General features: G+C 34.3%; 1 protein-coding gene across 1 annotated transcript; it reads left to right on the top strand.

The window, feature by feature from the left end:
• Positions 1–2,899: 2,899 nt before the first annotated feature.
• LOC120162907 lies at positions 2,900–3,592 on the top strand. Its single transcript, XM_039172965.1, has one exon. The coding sequence runs from the start codon at positions 3,004–3,006 to the stop codon at positions 3,559–3,561; it is 558 nt and encodes a 185-aa protein (XP_039028896.1). The 5' UTR covers positions 2,900–3,003; the 3' UTR covers positions 3,562–3,592.
• The last annotated feature ends 18,146 nt before the right edge of the window (positions 3,593–21,738 follow it).

Genomic DNA, 21,738 nt, shown 5'->3' with positions numbered 1-21,738 from the left:
TAGGACGGATATTTCTCTTTCCAACTGAAATAAAAAGAATATAATAATTTCTCCCAAGAATTCGAGATTAAATAATTTGATTCGACCAAAAATATAAAAATGCCAATTAATCCAAATTACAAATTTAATTAAAAAAGATAAGGGATGTTCAATTATTTAAAAGGGTCGAGACCAAATCCCTAATAAAAATTAGACGAATTATCTCGACAAGTTTAAATAAAGGAACATTTCATTTTCCTTTTATTCTTGATTTAATTTAAGCATATTCAATTTTTTAGGTTGTCTAGTAGAGTAGTTATTTATTTTAAAATATCGGAACACAACATCTAGTTATCTTAAGAAGATCATTTCTTAATATTTTAAAATAAATAAATATATAAATACTACATTTAATTCAATTATGAAATTGATCGAGTTATGCTTATGAGACTTTCATATATATTTGAAATATCTATATCTAAATGCACAAAAAAATTAAATCTTAGAATTAAATATAATATTTCAATCTATCTAATTGTGAATATAGCTAAAGTAGGCATGGACAAACATATTTTAGAGCTTAAATATATTAAACAAAGTAAACACATATTTTGACAAATTTAATTAATCATGCTAGATGATAAAGGTTTGGACTTTAATGGGAAAAAATATACACAATAAAAAGCAAAGATAAAAAATAAGTATCACAAATATAAGTGCTTAAATAAAATAAAATTATAAATAAACATAAGGACCAAAATGCAAGATAACAAAATAAAGCATTCAATGTGATAAAAAATATGAAACATGGGACTAAAATAAAATAAACAGAAAATAAAGTGCAATAATCAAAGGACTAAAATTAAGGTTCTTAAAAATAAAGGATAGAAATAAAAAAAGAAAATTAAAGTAATAAAATTTAAGGACTAAAATTAAATAAATAAAAACTAAAGGATAGAAAATTAAATGTGCATAAAATTTAAATAACAAAAACAAAAGAGCAATAAAAATAAAATGTTAGTGTTACTTTTTAATATTTAACTCAGAGTGTAAATAATGTGAGTCGTACCAGGGGCGGGTTGTCACAAGGTCGTATTATAGTTCTAACATAAAATAAATAAATAAATAAGTTAGCGATTAGTGGTTAATAGAATCCAAACCATAATAATGTGGATCGTTCCCGGGATCGAGTCACCACAAGGACGAATAAAATATCAACAATAAATAAATGTCACAAGGTCGAATCAAATATCAACAATAAATAAATGTCAGTGGTTAATATGCAATAAAATAAAAGTTAGTAGTTAACTCGAAATAAATAACATAGCTAAAATAGTGACCAAATTAAAAGTTAGTAAAATCATCATGTATATTCGAAATAAATAAAAAAAATAAGTGACCATAGTGCAAAAGGGTGCTAAAATACAGAGGAGTGAAGGTGATTTACCCAAAAGTTTTAAAACTAAAATCCCCTTTATCAACTCCGAGAAGCACATGAAAAAAAAAAAAACAAAACATATTCCCCTTTCATCTTCTCTCACGCTCTCCCTCTCACCATGCGCGATAGGCAGCGTAAAACCTCAACCCGAAGGCCACAAAAGCTCCGGCACCGAGCTTGGGATACCACTAACCTTCGACTGAAGACCCTAGTGACCGAGGAAAGCCAAGCTACGGTCTAAGTAACCAAAACTCCATTCTTTCCTCCTATTTCTTTTGCCGAGAACACCCCAAACAACAACCAACTCGTCTCCTCTAAATCCGAAACCTAGAGCCGAGCCTCCATAACACCTAAGGTAAACACCCCTTTCTTTTTACTCTTTTCGTTTTTATTTCTCAAGAAAAAAGACTGCTGAAAAATGAAAGAAAAGAAAGAAAAAAACCTTAAAAATGTTGTCTTCTATTTAAATTTTGGGAAAGAGAGGAAGAAATCCGTTGGGGGAGGGTTTTTTTTCAATATTTTACACTAATTTATTGAGGTTTTTTATAACCCATTTACATATCTCTAAAATAAAAATAAAAAATTACTGTTGAGGATTTGGTGGGGCTGATTGGTGGTGGCAGGGCATGGTGGTGTTGTAGTTGGTGGTGGCAAGGCATGGCTAGGGATAAAAATTGGTGATTACATGTACCCGTGGATCTTATAATTAGGAGAGACAAAAGGATTAAAATGATAAAAACCCAGTTTCAACAACTCAGTCACTGGGTGGAAAGCTTTCGATTCAAGATCAAATATCTCAATATGTCTGAATCGCTTCCCCATCGCTCAGTCATGACATCATTTTCATTTTCCGTCTTGGAAGGCGGCCGACATGAAGCAGTAGAGTCCATGTGGAGTGACATACCTTCCTCGTGTTTCTTTTAGAGGTGACCTGTTAATCCAACGGGTTCTCCAACATGGCGATCAATGTTGATTAACGAATGATAAGTTTTTTATCACCACATTAACGATAATTGACATCAAGTGATTCATTTATTATAAATCAATAAGTTAGTAATCAATTCGTTAGTTTTAAAAATTTAATAGTGAAAACAAAAATTTACACGAATATTATAACTATTCATACAATGATTGATGACATGAAAAAAGAGAAAGTAACACCAAGATTAGAGTTTTAGAACCTATCAAGTGACATCGATGATAAAATAAAATATTATTTTTTTAAAATTTTAAATTCGAATAATTTTATTTGTAAAATATGTGTACACTGTAAATGATTAAAAAAGATTTTAAATGAATATTATATTGTAATAAGGAGAAACTAATAAAAAATTATTATAAAGAAGTGCAAGAGCTAGGTTTTCACTCGTTGACTTGTGGACCCAAACAAATAACGTGCGGTGGAACTTGGTACTGCTTTAATTAATGGGAACGAAACCTCTCTCGCCCTACACAGTCTTACCCCGTGGAATTTCAATTTACACACTTTAGCTGACCCGACTTGGTTTCCCCGTTAACTTTTCTTCTCTTTTTCTTCTCTCAAACTCGCTCTCTCTGCATTTGAAGTGAGAGAACCGAAAACAGCCATGGATTGGACCTCTCTGCAACTCAAACTCATCTCCTGCAGAGATCTCAAGGCCTTCAACTTCTTCCAGAAACTCTCTGCCTACTCCGTCGTTTCCATGGTGATCATCAACGAACAACAATCAAAGAAGAAAGAAGAACACCAAAAGAAGCATCTCCAGCGTCAGAAGACATCAATCGACAGAGGAGGCAAAAACCCAGAGTGGAACCACTTGTTCCAGTTCGACCTCCGAAACTTGCCCCCGGACGAAATCCATCATCTCTTTCTCAAGTTCGATTTGCGCGCCGATGGTTTGGTTGATCGAACAATCGGCGGAGTACGCGTTCCATTGAAGGGTTTGATCGACGAGTTTAGTGGGGTTGTGAGATTTTTCACTTACCAGGTTCGCAACAGGGATGGGAAGCCCAATGGAGTGCTTAATTTTTCGTACAAGTTAGAAGGGAAGATCAAAACGAGTGGAAATCATGAGTATTCTCCCCGATTTATCGAATCATCGTCGCCTGGAAAAAACCATTGTTCCGAGAAAGTTGTGTACCCCAAGGGTGGAGGCCGACACTGACGAAGCCACAGCGTACTGAGGATGCGCTAATATTCACAGTCAAATTTAATTTTTTTCATTAATTATTTATTTTACTGATTTTATCTAATCTAAAATTTTATTTGTCATTTCTACTAAAAAAAAATTATATTACTAACATATATATATTCTCTCAAAAATATTTTTTGATCATCACTAAAGGTCATGATAACCATCACCAACTGATCGTGATTAATTTTGGAATTGATTTTGTCAAAGTTCAATAAATACTCGATTTGAATAGATTTGATCTCAACTCGACCTAAACTCGACCTAAACTCGAGTTCTTAACGAGTCGAAACGAGTTATTTAATACTCGATTCAAAGAGCTCGTAAATAATTCGAAAAAGATAATATATTAAAATTTTATTTTTAATAAAATTAAATTATTAATAATATTAATATTTATATGTTGATTTTTTAAAAAAAATATAGTGTAAGGTTTTCATGTATTAAGGTTCGATTTAAAGTTTGAGTTTCATCCGAGTTAAATTTAAGATTTTTTTTTTAATTTCAAGTTTTTTCAAGCTTCAATTTATGGTTTCGAGTTCGAGTCAAACTTAAAAATTTTAGGCTCGCTGGTTTTTAAGCCGAGCTGAATTTCATTTTATAATTTTCGAATTAAGTCGAGCTCAATAATACTCAATCTCAACTCGACTCGTTTACAACCCGAATGGAGAGTTATTACAATATAAACTTAATTGGAAGATCATCACCAGTGATTCAACCTTCTGTTACTTAATGGTATACAGAGCAGTCAACTTTACAATGATGATTAGTATATATATATATAATAAGATCTTATTACACAATATAAACTCTTTTAATTTTAAACGGATTTAGTATCGCTAAATAGATGTAAATAGATGACTAAGATTAACCATAAGAAATGAGAAATATTCACTGAAAAAATAAAAAGTTAATATTAACCATCTATTTTTACTTATCTAACATCATAAATTTATATAAAACTAAAAGAATTTTACATTATATAAATTAATTTTATCTATCTACCTATCTATATCTATATCTATAATAATGTCTATAAAAATAGGCTTGCTCCTTGTTCTTACGTTCCAAATCCCAATTAGTGTAGTTATTAATTAAGGAAACACTGTATGCCATTGTAGCTGTTTTTTTTTCTATATATAGAATTTTGTGCAGAATATTATCTATGTTTTTTCTCTATTGATTTCTCAGACATTATTTGATAGATTTATGATCTAATTTCTTAGATCAATTTATGAAGTTATAATTAAAAAAAAAAGTGCGAGACTTGTAAGGTGGGCGTAGTAGTATAATCCATTGATCCTATATAAATAGAAAGTAGAGATTAAGATTTTGTACATTTTTCCGTTATTCTTTAATTATTTTCTTTTTGAATTTTTCATGTAAATTTTGATGTATTTTATTTTTCTATTTGATCGTATTCATTTACTGTTAATTATTTCAATAACTATAACACTGTTATATATATGAGGAAATTTTGAAAAGGAAATCCTGGATGGAGATGGGGTGATTGAATACAAGATATCAGATAGATGCATTGAACGCTGCAGTGGAAAAAGTAGGTTGCAAATCGCTAATGAATTATTTTTGGGATTTCAACTTAAAATTGGGTTATTGAGTTGTCCATGTCCAACTCAATTCCGAGTTTTGAATGGAACCTCCATCCATTAATGGTAAAAAGGACCTCTTTGGTCGTTTTTTATTTCAATTTTTATTAAGATTCTAATATAATTAAAATATAGTATTTACGTATATTTTTAAATATAAATAAACTCATATATGTAGATAAAGTCGCTTAAATCTGAATTATTTTAAAAAAATAACATTTCATTTACCAATAAAATCACTTCTTAAATTCTCGTTTTTTATTTTAACAATGAATAAAATAATTCTTTTAAAATAAAAGAATAATTCACCTTCGGTCAACTTTTAAAAAATAAGGAATACACAAATAGGGGTTGGTTTAAGTGATAAGCAACTTGATATCACTTAAGCAAGGTCTCAGATTCGAGTCCTTATGTATGTAGAAAATCTCTGTTCCGAGACTCACCCACCAAAACCAGATGTGCGATGCGAGTCAGTCTGGATTAGTCAAGGCGAAACTTTGGGACCGGAAAGGGTAATTGAAAAAAAGGAATATAATTTAATATTTTAAATAAAATTATTTATTTGAATTATTAGAAATTTAAATTATTTTAAATCAAAATTCGTTTGAACTATAAATCAATTTGTATATGAATGATGGGGGAAGTCTCAAGTGCGGCAGCTTAATATACGGCTAAAAAAAGGCGTTACTGGAAATGTTATTATTTTTTTAACATTTCCGGTAAAACGCTACCTAAAACATTATTTGTTCTACCAGAATGTTAATATTGGGCACTATCTAAGCATTATTTTTTCTACCGGAAATGTTAATATTGGGCGCTACCTAAAATCTTATTTTTTTCTACCAGAAATTATCTAGCAAAATTAACATTTCCGGTAGAACAAATAATGTTTTAGGTAGCGCTTTACCGGAAATGTTAAAAAAATAATAATATTTCCTATAGTACTTGTCACACCCCAATTTAGGGGGCTAAGTTTTAGAAATTATAAAGTAATGTATTAAAGTAGTATTTTGAAAGAAATTGAGGATTAAAGTGTAAAATCGCAAAGCTAGTAGACCATTTTGGAAGTGAAGGAAAATTTAAGGACTTGAACCTGAATTTGCCCATTTTCTAGACTCAGTGAAAAATATATTATTCGATTGGGTAACCCTCAAATTATTTTCCCCAAAAATCCCAAATCCCTAATTTCTCCCCAAAATTATCGCCTCCCTCGACGGTCATCTTTCCCGGGCAAATACGCCGCCGTCCGACCACCTCAGCCCGAGCAACGACCACCGAAATACTCACCGTTGAACGATGAACAAAACTCGACCCCTATTCTATCAAAAATCATCGCCGATTACAATGGGGAGCTCACAAAAAATCGAACGAATCCCTATCACCGTCGTTCAATTTTCCCAAATTCGGCCGCCTCGCTCATCGTTGCGCCTCACCACTTCCATAGTTGTGTTCCCCGGTCTGTTGCGCTCAAGACCCGACCAGTGGGTCGCGTCAACGTCGCTGATTTTGTTTGGTCGTCGACGTGGGTAATAGTTCGGCTCTTTTCTTTATTTCGATGAATTTTGGGATGCTATTGGCTAAATTATTGGTTGATATTGGGTATTTGGAGTTGTAGGAGAAATCGGCCGCCGACCATACCTCTTCTTGCCGGTTCACGCGCCCTCACGTGCACATGGGCCTTGTCCCCAGCTTTGGATCCTTCTAGAACCGATCCAGCCGGTCTTGACCGGCCCAAACCGGTCAACCCGGCTTGAACCGAACTGAGTCAAATTGTCTGCCCGACGAACTGTTGACCCGACCCGAACTATTGAACCGACCCAAACCGTTGACTTTGACCCGACCTATTGATTGTGGTCAGAGTTGACCAGTTAAACCGTTGACCGGTCTAACCGTTGACTGAAAAAGTCAAAATTTCTGAAAAGCGCTATTTTATTTTTTTGACGTCATGAGTTCAAATCTGAAGTCCGTTTTGCCAAATTTGCACTCGGTAAGCTGTTTTTCAAGGTTTTATCTTCGAATTCAAGATTGGTTTCTCATTTAAGTTCAGTTTCTAACGTAAATTTGTTTTCTTTGTATCCGAGGAATTATTAGGTATTGAATTAAAGTTCTAGGGTAATCGAATGAAGTTAAATGGTCGATCGATATGGCAGAAAAATCGAGGTAATATTCTTCTACCCTTTGTATGTTTTTTAGAACCCATTGATAATTGGTATGCACATGAATGAAAATGATTGATCCATTAGATTTAATTAATTGTCATTGGACTCATACGTAAATTGGATTAAGGACAAAACACTGTAAAAGCCTCAGACGACTCGAAAAAGAAATAGGTAGAATGACATAGAATAAACCTCAGTTCAATGATTTAATCAGTAAATCAATAAATCTCAGAACACGTAAATTATTATTAATCTTGTTAAAGGTTAAATGTTGGAAATATTTGGATATGAAATTACCGAAAAGAGCACCATGGATAAATTATGAAAATGCCATTGTACTGAAAAAGAACCAAAATGCCCCTAAAGTGTAAAATGACCTAAAGTATCTCTAAAACTTGGAATAACTAATACCCTCAACTCTGAAATGAACTAATCAACCTCGAATACCAATATGACTTTATTATTATGACAAAATAGAACTGAACTAAAGTTCTGTAATACCCTAATTTTCATGTAAGTGACTTTATTGAAAAGATTTAAAATGTGAGGATTTATTTGATTAAATGGTAAAAGATGAGGAAATAATTTGGAATTGTATTTAGGCTAATTTGTATCAATAGATAAGTTAATGGGACATTGTGGCCTTTTAAGAGGGAAAATGAATTTAAAAATATATTAGGGATTATAAATAGGAGGAAAGAGAAAAGTAAAGCTTCTTCTTCTTCTTCTTCTTCACGTTGTATTGCTCTCCTCTCTAGCATAAGGTAAACTTCCCTTAGCTAGTTCTTTCTTTAAATTATGGGTTGCTTTGGTAACACTAAGTGATATGTAAGCTTAATGAAAGATTAAATAAGGTTAAAACTAAGTGTTGGATGTTTTATAGGAGATTATAAAAAATGGGTTTTTGAATGATATGTTGATATATGTGTTTTATTGAGATTTATAGTAAAATTAACTTGTCAAAGGATTGAACAAGATATTAGAAGCATGAGATATGATTAAAAACATGTTTAGAAAAATGGTATGATTCTTGAGCTGAGATGTTTTATAAAGATGTTAGATGTTAAAGATGAAAAAATGATGTAAAGTTAGTTGGGTTAAGTAAAGAGGAGTTAAATAGTATTGTTGGAGGTAAAAGTATAAGGTTAGAAGGGAAAATTAAGTGATATTAGAGCTGAAAAATGGTAATTATAGGTAAGGGTATCGATACTGATAGAAATGTATCGATACTATAGGCTAAAATAGAATGAATCTACTAAGTAGTATCATATTTATTGAATCAGTATCGATACCGAAGGGAAGATATCGATACCATTTCAAAACATAATGCAAAAATGATATTGATACCATAGCATAGTATCGGTACCATAGTATGGTAGTATCGATACCATGGTATGAGTATCGATACTGAGGAGCCAGAAATTGTAATATAGGCTGAGAATGTTGCAGAAAAGTTAATAATAGGTTTTATTGAGTAATGTTTAAGTTTAATTGTTAGGAAATATACTAACAATTGATATTGTACATGTCTTTGTTGGATGCTTGAGTAGATCGAAATCAAGCTCTCGAGTCAAGCAAAACAAATGGCAAAGATAAAGTAGTTGAGTAATCAGAATTGCGTTTTGAATATAATAGAGAGGCAAGCCAGGTGAGAGCACTTAATTGTGTAACTATATGTTGTACTAATCATATATGTATGATTGCTTAATATGTATATGGTGATTACCAATTAGGCACTAAGTGTACATTTCATGGAATTTATCCTACGTGGATGAATAACCGTTTCGGCACTAAGTGTGCATTTCACAGAATTCATCCTACGTGGATGAATAACCGTTTCGGCAATAAGTGTGCATTTCACGGAATTCATCATACGTGGATGAATAATCGTTTCGGCACTAAGTGTGCATTTCACGGAATTCATCATACGTGGATAAATAATCGTTTCGGCACTAAGTGTGCATTTCAAGGAATTCATCCTACGTGGATGAATAACCGTTTCGACACTATGTGTGCAAATCTACAAATTCATCATGAGTTATGAATAACCGTACAAGCACTACGTGTGCAAATACACAGAATTCATCATGAGTTGATTGAATAACCGTACAAGCACTATGTGTGCAAATCCACGGAATTCATCATGAGTTGATGAATAATCGTACATGCACTATACGTGTAAATACACGGAATTCATCATGAGTTGATGAATAACCGTAAGGCATTATGTGTGCAAATCCACGGAATTCATCATGAGTTGATGAATAACCGTACAAACACTATGTGTGCAAATCCACGAAATTCATCATGAGTTGATGAATAACCGTACATGCACTATGTGTGCAAATCCATGGAATTCATCATGAGTTAATGTATAACCGTACATGCACTATGTGTGCAAATCCATGAAATTCATCATGAGTTGATGAATAACCGTACATGCACTATGTGTGCAAATCCATGAAATTCATCATGAGTTGTTTGAATAACCGTACAAGCACTATGTGTGCGAATCCACGGAATTCATCATGAGTTGATAAATAACCGTACATACGATGTGTGTAACCGAAAGAATTCATCATGAGTTGATGAACTACCGTATAGGCACTACGTGTGCATCTTAATAAATGAACATGAATAGGAAGTTGGTAAATTACCATGTTAGCACTAAGGGTGCAATGTATAAGGTTTATAATAAATTGAAAGAGTTAAATGATATTATTAATAATTATTAGAGTAAAAATAGTTCAAAAATAAAAGATTAATGGCCTAGCTGCGTATTTGATAGAAAGGTGTCAATTATGCCAGTTAGATGAAAGGCTAAATGCCTTTGAGTAAAAGACTAGATGTGTGCCAATGTATAACGTTGTAAAGGATGCCATAAATGAAAGGTATAATAGCGTATAAAAGGGCATGAAAGAATGCCATAAATGAAATGTATAATAGCTTATAAAAGGGCATGAAAGGATGTCATAAATAAAATGCATATGGGTGCATTATTGGCATGAAAGAATGTCATATATGAAAATACATAATGGTGCATTGTAAGTATGAATGGAGGCTCTTAATGAAAATAAATATTTATGACTAAAAAGATAAAAGGGAAAAGGAAAAATATAAAGAAAGATAGGTATGTTAGGCATACTAAAAAAATTAAGATAATTATGAATAGAATACAGTTTAACTGAGGAGGATTATAGGATCCTTAAGGAAAATATGATTTAGTACGAATTAAATAAATATGGCATATTTATGTATGCATAAAGATTTCTTTACAATATTATGTCTCACTAAGTAAATACTTAACGTGTGTTGCTTCCACGCGTAGGTAAAAGAAGAGACAAATCAAATAAGGAGTGCAATCGTAGCAACGAATATCGTCAATGAAGGTTGACTCGTCAGTAACTATAAGACAAATTGGGTGGTTTTGGAAAAAAATAGTTGCATGTAATTAAAGTATGAAAAATGCTCTGAATTATATTTAAATAGAACCTCTTATCATATTTCAATTAATGTTTTGTTTTATATTAAAAATGTTATGTTTTAAAAATCTGGAAACAAAATTTTATGGGTTTTTAAAAGAGAAAATATTTCAAAAGTGATGTGACATTTGTATTTCGTGTACGGAAAGGTATACGGGATATGGGTGTTACAAGTTCTATATGTATTTGAATTTCATAAACGTCCGAAGTTTCTTTGGAAAACTCAAAAGTGAACGGGATAGACTCGACTAATAAATGAACTTAATAACCTCAATGACCGAGGATTAAGTAAGTGATTTGGATAAATTTGGAAACTCTGATGAACTTACCTGATGTACTATTCCTATGGGTTTGAACCCCAAATCAAGTACGTCAACATTTGCTGATATCGTTGAAACATGGAAATGAAATAAAGACCTTTGGAATATTTGTTCGTCTCCTTAAGATATATTCAACTATGATTCTGAAGGTGATCAATGGACAATAATTGCTGGTATTAAAGAGTGAATACCCTAGAAGGGCAACGAATGGACGACCGTCATGTATTAGTTCTGGGAGTTATTCAACTTGAGTTAACTCGATATTTCGATAGATCGATACAAATCATAAACGTTCTGAATCTTCGTTTCTCCCTTATCAGCTCAAATCACTATGAATTCCCTAAGAACCTAATACCCAAAAATGCCTCTGATTTTCCTGAATAATAGAACCACTCCGGTCATATATGAAAACACAAATGTCTCAGATGCAAAGGACTCTGAATACCCTTTTGATTACTTAGTGCCTCCGAAAAATGTCCGAATGCAATATGATCCTGAAAACTGATGATTTCGTTAGCTAATGAACTCTTCCGATAGTGATTCTAACTTTCGTCATTCTATATGTATATTGAAGATCCGTGTTTCTCTGCCCGATAAGATTATCCAGTATCTCCAAACCATATCTGGAACCTCTAGTGTGTTCCTTTATCACATGGATGTTTTCTCTGAGTTCTGTTCTGACCTCTTTTCTGATTCTGATATCTCTGGTTACTGACTGAAAATGTTTTATATGGAGTACTCTGGGATCTGGTATGAAGACTCTGGCAGGTTCAATCACTGCAGGTAATTCATTTTATAGGTTCTGCACTGACTGGTAATTCCTTATGGACCTAAGGCGACCATTGGGTAGGCTCTGAGGCCCCGAGAATCTTTCTTGGGTAGGCTCTTAGGCCCCAAGGTGCTCCATTAGGTTATGCAGTTCTGGGGAACTGCATATGGCGTTCGATTAGAGGGTTTTACTATGGTTGTTTTTTAGAACTCCAACAAACAACACCTGATCCAAATCCAATGACATAACTTGATGTGCTTCTTCTATCCTCCAAAAATCCAGCCCAATCACTATGTGTATAACCACTCAAATTGAACTTTGAAATATTGTCATACCATAGCCCAAAATCAAGAGTTCTCGCAATATACCGTAAGACTCTTTTTGCAACGCCTAAATGATGCCTTGATGGACAGTGCATGAACCTTGAAATAACTCCAACAACAAAAGAAATGTCATGCCGCGTATTAGTCAAGTAAATCAAGCCTCTGACTAGAATTCTAAAGCTCCTTGCATATGGTTTTTTAGTACCATCATCATTCTTCAACTTTTCATTCAAATTCATAGGTGTTGTTGCAATTTTGCACACCGTCATCTTTAATTTTTTAAGTAAATCAGCAATATATTTCTTTTGCGACACAAAGATTCCATCTTTAACCTGCTTCACCTCAAGTCCAAGAAAAAATTACAATGCTCCAAGATCTGTCATTTCAAATTCCTTTTTCATACAAGCTTTGAATTCATTTATAAGGCTTGAGGAACCCATGTAAATCATCTCATCAACATAAAGGCAAATAATGAGAAAATCATGGGTACCTTGCTGTTTAAAATAAAGATTGGGCTCATACTTGCTTCTTTCAAAACCATTTTTTGAGAAAGTATGCATCGATTTTGCTATACCATGCGTGCGGAGCTTAGTTCAGCCCATAGAGAGCTTGTCGTAGCTTGTACACTTTTTCTTCTTTGCCTTCGATTGTGAATCCGTCAGGTTGAGCAACATAGACCTCCTCTTGTAAATCATCATTCAGTAAAGCTGACTTAAAATCGAACTGATACACTATCTTTTTTAAATGTGCAACCAACGCCAAAACAATCCTGATGGTTTCAAACCATGCAACCGGAGAGAAAGTATCATCAAAATCTACACCTGGTTGTTGTGAATATCCTTTCGCCACTAGACGTGCTTTGTTCTTTTGAATGTTTCCATCCGCGTCGAACTTGGTTCTAAAGACCCATTTAACACAATGACTCTTCTGTCTTTAGGAAGATCTATAAGCTCCCATGTCTCATTTTGTTGTATTGCTACAATTTCTTCTTTTATTGCAATTCAACATTCCTCTTTGTCTACCGCTTCTTGGAAAGTTATAGGATCAGTAACAAACAAGGCCTGCATCGATTAAATGTTATGTTTTAAAAGAATAAATATTTGGAGGACAGATTTCTGACGGAAGGTATACGGGATATGGGTGTTACAGTTCATATGTATTTGAATTTCATAACGTCCGAATTTCTTTGGAAAACTCAAAAGTGAACGGGATAGACTCGACAGTAAATGAACTTAGTAACCTCAATGACCGAGGATTAAGTAGTGATTTGGATAAATTGGAAACTCTGATGAACTTACCTGATGTACTATTCCTATGGGTTTGAACCACAAATCAAGTACGTCAACATTTGCTGATATCGTTGAAACATGGAAATGAAATAAAGACCTTTGGAATATTTGTTCGTCTCCTTAAGATATTCTATGATTCTGAAGGTGATCATGGACAATAATTGCTAGTATTAAAGAGTGAATACCCTAGAAGGGCAACGAATGGACCGACTGTCATGTATTAGTTCTGGGAGTTATTCAACTTGAGTTAACTCGATATTTCGATATATCGATACAAATCATAAACGTTCTGAATCTTCGTTTCTCCCTTATCAGCTCAAATCACTATGAATTCCCTAAGAACCTAATACCCAAAAATGCCTCTGATTTTCCTGAATAATAGAACCACTCCGGTCATATATGAAAACACAAATGTCTCAGATGCAAAGGACTCTGAATACCCTTTTGATTACTTAGTGCCTCCGAAAAATGTCCGAATGCAATATGATCCTGAAAACTGATGATTTCGTCAGCTATGACTCTTCCGATAGTGATTCTAACTTTCGTCATTCTATATGTATATTGAAGATCCGTGTTTCTCTGCCGATAAGATTATCCAGTATCTCCAAACCATATCTGGAACCTCTAGTGTGTTCCTTTATCACATGGATGTTTTCTCTGAGTTCTGTTCTGACCTCTTTTCTGATTTCTGATATCTCTGGTTACTGACTAAAAATGTTTTATATGGAGTACTCTGGGATCTGGTATGAAGACTCTGGCAGGTTCAATCGCTGCAGGTAATTCCTTTTATAGGTTCTGCAATGACTGGTAATTCCTTATGGACCTAAGGCGACCATTGGGTAGGCTCTGAGGCCCCGAGAATCTTTCTTGGGTAGGCTCTTAGGCCCAAGGTGCTCCATTAGGTTATGCAGTTCTGACAACTGCATAGTCGTTCGATTAGAGGGTTTTACTATGGTTGTTTTTTAGAACTCCAACAAACAACACCTGATCCAAATCCAATGACATAACTTGATGTGCTTCTTCTATCCTCCAAACATCCAACCTAATCACTATCTGTATAACCACTCAAATTGAAATTTGAAATATTGTCATACCATAGCCCAAAATCAAAGAGTTCTCGCAATATACCGTAAGACTCTTTTTGCAACACCAAAATGATGCCTTGATGGATAGTGCATGAACCTTGAAATAACTCCAACAGCAAAAGAAATGTCATGCCGCGTATTAGTCAAGTAAATCAAGCCTCTGACTAGAATTCTAAAGCTCATTGCATATGGTTTTTTAGTACCATCATCATTCTTCAACTTTTCATTCAAATTCATAGGTGTTGTTGCAATTTTGCACCCCGTCATCTTTAATTTTTTAAGTAAATCAGCAATATATTTCTTTTGCAACACAAAGATTCCATCTTTAACCTGCTTCACCTCAAGTCCAAGAAAAAATTACAATGCTCCAAGATCTGTCATTTCAAATTCCTTTTTCATACAAGCTTTGAATTCATTTATAAGGCTTGAGGAACCCATGTAAATCATGTCATCAACATAAAGGCAAATAATGAGAAAATCATGGGTACCTTGCTGTTTAAAATAAAGATTGGGCTCATAATTGCTTCTTTTAAAACCATTTTTTGAGAAAGTATGCATCGATTTTGCTATACCATGCGTGCGGAGCTTAGTTCAGCCCATAGAGAGCTTTTCGTAGCTTGTACACTTTTTCTTCTTTTCCTTCGATTGTGAATCCGTCAGGTTGAGCAACATAGACCTCCTCTTGTAAATCATCATTCAGTAAAGCTGACTTAAAATTGAACTGATACACTATCTTTTTTAAATGTGCAACCAACGCCAAAACAATCCTGATGGTTTCAAACCATGCAACCGGAGAGAAAGTATCATCAAAATCTACACCTGGTTGTTGTGAATATCCTTTCGCCACTAGACGTGCTTTGTTCTTTTGAATGTTTCCATCTGCGTCGAACTTGGTTCTAAAGACCCATTTAACAACAATGACTCTTCTGTCTTTAGGAAGATCTATAAGCTCCCATGTCTCATTTTGTTGTATTGCTACAATTTCTTCTTTTATTGCAATTCAACATTCCTCTTTGTCTACCGCTTCTTGGAAAGTTATAGGATCAGTAACAAACAAGGCCTGCATCGATTATATTAAAAATGTTATGTTTTAAGAAAATCTGGAAACAAAATTTTATGGGTTTTTAAAAGAGAAAATATTTCAAAAGTGATGTGACATTTGTATTTCGTGTACGGAAAGGTATACGGGATATGGGTGTTACAAGTTCTATATGTATTTGAATTTCATAAACGTCCGAATTTCTTTGGAAAACTCAAAAGTGAACGGGATAGACTCGACTAGTAAATGAACTTAGTAACCTCAATGACCGAGGATTAAGTAAGTGATTTGGATAAATTTGGAAACTCTGATGAACTTACCTGATGTACTATTCCTATGGGTTTGAACCACAAATCAAGTACGTCAACATTTGCTGATATCGTTGAAACATGGAAATGAAATAAAGACCTTTGGAATATTTGTTCGTCTCCTTAAGATATATTCAACTATGATTCTGAAGGTGATCAATGGACAATAATTGCTAGTATTAAAGAGTGAATACCCTAGAAGGGCAACGAATGGACCGACTGTCATGTATTAGTTCTGGGAGTTATTCAACTTGAGTTAACTCGATATTTCGATATATCGATACAAATCATAAACGTTCTGAATCTTCGTTTCTCCCTTATCAGCTCAAATCACTATGAATTCCCTAAGAACCTAATACCCAAAAATGCCTCTGATTTTCCTGAATAATAGAACCACTCCGGTCATATATGAAAACACAAATGTCTCAGATGCAAAGGACTCTGAATACCCTTTTGATTACTTAGTGCCTCCGAAAAATGTCCGAATGCAATATGATCCTGAAAACTGATGATTTCGTCAGCTAATGAACTCTTCCGATAGTGATTCTAACTTTCGTCATTCTATATGTATATTGAAGATCCGTGTTTCTCTGCCATAAGATTATCCAGTATCTCCAAACCATATCTGGAACCTCTAGTGTGTTCCTTTATCACATGGATGTTTTCTCTGAGTTCTGTTCTGACCTCTTTTCTGATTTCTGATATCTCTGGTTACTGACTGAAAATGTTTTATATGGAGTACTCTGGGATCTGGTATGAAGACTCTGGCAGGTTCAATCGCTGCAGGTAATTCCTTTTATAGGTTCTGCACTGACTGGTAATTCCTTATGGACCTAAGGCGACCATTGGGTAGGCTCTGAGGCCCCGAGAATCTTTCTTGGGTAGGCTCTTAGGCCCCAAGGTGCTCCATTAGGTTATGCAGTTCTGACAACTGCATATGGCGTTCGATTAGAGGGTTTTACTATGGTTGTTTTTTAGAACTCCAACAAACAACACACCTGATCCAAATCCAATGACATAACTTGATGTGCTTCTTCTATCCTCCAAACATCCAACCTAATCACTATCTGTATAACCACTCAAATTGAAATTTGAAATATTGTCATACCATAGCCCAAAATCAAGAGTTCTCGCAATATACCGTAAGACTCTTTTTGCAACACCAAAATGATGCCTTGATGGATAGTGCATGAACCTTGAAATAACTCCAACAGCAAAAGAAATGTCATGCCGCGTATTAGTCAAGTAAATCAAGCCTCTGACTAGAATTCTAAAGCTCATTGCATATGGTTTTTTAGTACCATCATCATTCTTCAACTTTTCATTCAAATTCATAGGTGTTGTTGCAATTTTGCACCCCGTCATCTTTAATTTTTTAAGTAAATCAACAATATATTTCTTTTGCAACACAAAGATTCCATCTTTAACCTGCTTCACCTCAAGTCCAAGAAAAAATTACAATGCTCCAAGATCTGTCATTTCAAATTCCTTTTTCATACAAGCTTTGAATTCATTTATAAGGCTTGAGGAACCCATGTAAATCATGTCATCAACATAAAGGCAAATAATGAGAAAATCATGGGTACCTTGCTGTTTAAAATAAAGATTGGGCTCATAATTGCTTCTTTTAAAACCATTTTTTGAGAAAGTATGCATCGATTTTGCTATACCATGCGTGCGGAGCTTAGTTCAGCCCATAGAGAGCTTTTCGTAGCTTGTACACTTTTTCTTCTTTGCCTTCGATTGTGAATCCGTCAGGTTGAGCAACATAGACCTCCTCTTGTAAATCATCATTCAGTAAAGCTGACTTAAAATTGAACTGATACACTATCTTTTTTAAATGTGCAACCAACGCCAAAACAATCCTGATGGTTTCAAACCATGCAACCGGAGAGAAAGTATCATCAAAATCTACACCTGGTTGTTGTGAATATCCTTTCGCCACTAGACGTGCTTTGTTCTTTTGAATGTTTCCATCTGCGTCGAACTTGGTTCTAAAGACCCATTTAACAACAATGACTCTTCTGTCTTTAGGAAGATCTATAAGCTCCCATGTCTCATTTTGTTGTATTGCTACAATTTCTTCTTTTATTGCAATTCAACATTCCTCTTTGTCTACCGCTTCTTGGAAAGTTATAGGATCAGTAACAAACAAGGCCTGCATCGATTATATTAAAAATGTTATGTTTTAAGAAAATCTGGAAACAAAATTTTATGGGTTTTTAAAAGAGAAAATATTTCAAAAGTGATGTGACATTTGTATTTCGTGTACGGAAAGGTATACGGGATATGGGTGTTACAAGTTCTATATGTATTTGAATTTCATAAACGTCCGAATTTCTTTGGAAAACTCAAAAGTGAACGGGATAGACTCGACTAGTAAATGAACTTAGTAACCTCAATGACCGAGGATTAAGTAAGTGATTTGGATAAATTTGGAAACTCTGATGAACTTACCTGATGTACTATTCCTATGGGTTTGAACCACAAATCAAGTACGTCAACATTTGCTGATATCGTTGAAACATGGAAATGAAATAAAGACCTTTGGAATATTTGTTCGTCTCCTTAAGATATATTCAACTATGATTCTGAAGGTGATCAATGGACAATAATTGCTAGTATTAAAGAGTGAATACCCTAGAAGGGCAACGAATGGACCGACCGTCATGTATTAGTTCTGGGAGTTATTCAACTTGAGTTAACTCGATATTTCGATAGATCGATACAAATCATAAACGTTCTGAATCTTCGTTTCTCCCTTATCAGCTCAAATCACTATGAATTCCCTAAGAACCTAATACCCAAAAATGCCTCTGATTTTCCTGAATAATAGAACCACTCCGGTCATATATGAAAACACAAATGTCTCAGATGCAAAGGACTCTGAATACCCTTTTGATTACTTAGTGCCTCCGAAAAATGTCCGAATGCAATATGATCCTGAAAACTGATGATTTCGTCAGCTAATGAACTCTTCCGATAGTGATTCTAACTTTCGTCATTCTATATGTATATTGAAGATCCGTGTTTCTCTGCCAGATAAGATTATCCAGTATCTCCAAACCATATCTGGAACCTCTAGTGTGTTCCTTTATCACATGGATGTTTTCTCTGAGTTCTGTTCTGACCTCTTTTCTGATTTCTGATATCTCTGGTTACTGACTGAAAATGTTTTATATGGAGTACTCTGGGATCTGGTATGAAGACTCTGGCAGGTTCAATCGCTGCAGGTAATTCCTTTTATAGGTTCTGCAATGACTGGTAATTCCTTATGGACCTAAGGCGACCATTGGGTAGGCTCTGAGGCCCCGAGAATCTTTCTTGGGTAGGCTCTTAGGCCCCAAGGTGCTCCATTAGGTTATGCAGTTCTGACAACTGCATATGGCGTTCGATTAGAGGGTTTTACTATGGTTGTTTTTTAGAACTCCAACAAACAACACCTGATCCAAATCCAATGACATAACTTGATGTGCTTCTTCTATCCTCCAAACATCCAACCTAATCACTATCTGTATAACCACTCAAATTGAAATTTGAAATATTGTCATACCATAGCCCAAAATCAAGAGTTCTCGCAATATACCGTAAGACTCTTTTTGCAACACCAAAATGATGCCTTGATGGATAGTGCATGAACCTTGAAATAACTCCAACAGCAAAAGAAATGTCATGCCGCGTATTAGTCAAGTAAATCAAGCCTCTGACTAGAATTCTAAAGCTCATTGCATATGGTTTTTTAGTACCATCATCATTCTTCAACTTTTCATTCAAATTCATAGGTGTTGTTGCAATTTTGCACCCCGTCATCTTTAATTTTTTAAGTAAATCAACAATATATTTCTTTTGCAACACAAAGATTCCATCTTTAACCTGCTTCACCTCAAGTCCAAGAAAAAATTACAATGCTCCAAGATCTGTCATTTCAAATTCCTTTTTCATACAAGCTTTGAATTCATTTATAAGGCTTGAGGAACCCATGTAAATCATGTCATCAACATAAAGGCAAATAATGAGAAAATCATGGGTACCTTGCTGTTTAAAATAAAGATTGGGCTCATAATTGCTTCTTTTAAAACCATTTTTTGAGAAAGTATGCATCGATTTTGCTATACCATGCGTGCGGAGCTTAGTTCAGCCCATAGAGAGCTTTTCGTAGCTTGTACACTTTTTCTTCTTTGCCTTCGATTGTGAATCCGTCAGGTTGAGCAACATAGACCTCCTCTTGTAAATCATCATTCAGTAAAGCTGACTTAAAATTGAACTGATACACTATCTTTTTTAAATGTGCAACCAACGCCAAAACAATCCTGATGGTTTCAAACCATGCAACCGGAGAGAAAGTATCATCAAAATCTACACCTGGTTGTTGTGAATATCCTTTCGCCACTAGACGTGCTTTGTTCTTTTGAATGTTTCCATCTGCGTCGAACTTGGTTCTAAAGACCCATTTAACAACAATGACTCTTCTGTCTTTAGGAAGATCTATAAGCTCCCATGTCTCATTTTGTTGTATTGCTACAATTTCTTCTTTTATTGCAATTCAACATTCCTCTTTGTCTACCGCTTCTTGGAAAGTTATAGGATCAGTAACAAACAAGGCCTGCGTAGATGCATAAATCTTCGCCAAAGTTTTAAATATCTTTGGAGGAGTCTCATCATCGAAGAAAATGCTACCATTCGAAGATGCACTTGACGAAGTTGGAGGAGACGACAGATTTGGAGAAGGGGGTTATAACACTTCAATCTGTGGAGCTGCTTCTTTACTTGCAATTTCAAACTTGACATCACCTGTATTTTCTTCCCAAGACCAGCTTGCATCCTCATTCAAAATCACAGTTCTACTGATTATTATTTTCCATCAATAGGACTATACAACCTATAAGCTTTGGACTCAGAATAGTAACAAAAAAAATGCATTTTGTTGATTTTTCATCAAGTTTGTTGTGTTTATGTAAGTCAACTAAAGTATAAGAAACACAACCAAAAACCTTTAAGTGGCTTACCCAAGGTCTTTTTCCATACCAAGCCTCATATGGAGTTTGATTGAGAACAACCCTTGTTGGTGACAAATTCAAACAAGTAGACTGCAGTTGCAACAGCTTCTGCCCATAATTGATTTAGAAGTCCTTTAGCTTTCAACATGTTTCTTTCCATTTCCACAACCATTTGATTCTTCCATTCAGCAACACCGTTATGCTCTGGAGTGTGTAGAGCAGTCAACTCTCTTCTCAAACCATGTTCTTCACAAAAACTATTAAACTCATGTGATACAAATTCACCGCCTCTATCTGTACGCAGAGCCTTGATGCATCTTCCAATTTGCTTCTCCACAAGTGCATTGAATCTTTTGAATTTTTCAAATGTTTCTGACTTGAACTGTAAAAAGTAAACCCAACTCATCCGGCTACGATCATCTGTAAATAATAAAAAATATCTACTCCTACCAAATGATTGAGTTTTCATGGGACCAACCACATCAGCATGTACAAGTTCAAGACACCTCATTGCCCTTCTAGACTTCCCCACAGGAAATGGTTTTTTACATTTGTAGACACTAATTTTTTCCGTTTTAAATTATTATTATTATTATTATTATTATTATACTTATTATTATTATTTTTATTATTATATATATATTATTATTACTATTATTATTATTATTATTATTATTATTATTATCATTAAATAAATATTACAAAGCCCAAAATCAGGGCCCGATTACAATTCCAGGCCCAACTCGGATGGCATAACAGGACCCAAACCCTA

Source organism: Hibiscus syriacus, unplaced genomic scaffold (genome assembly GCF_006381635.1).
Source record: "Hibiscus syriacus cultivar Baekdansim isolate YM2019G1 unplaced genomic scaffold, ASM638163v2 tig00111410_pilon, whole genome shotgun sequence".
Taxonomy (NCBI): domain Eukaryota; kingdom Viridiplantae; phylum Streptophyta; class Magnoliopsida; order Malvales; family Malvaceae; genus Hibiscus; species Hibiscus syriacus.
This window is presented reverse-complemented; position numbering and strand designations above follow the sequence as displayed.

Coding starts and splice junctions, on each gene's coding strand:
- LOC120162907 (XM_039172965.1), top strand. CDS start 3,004: ATGGATTGGACCTCTCTGCAACTCAAACTCATCTCCTGCAGAGATCTC.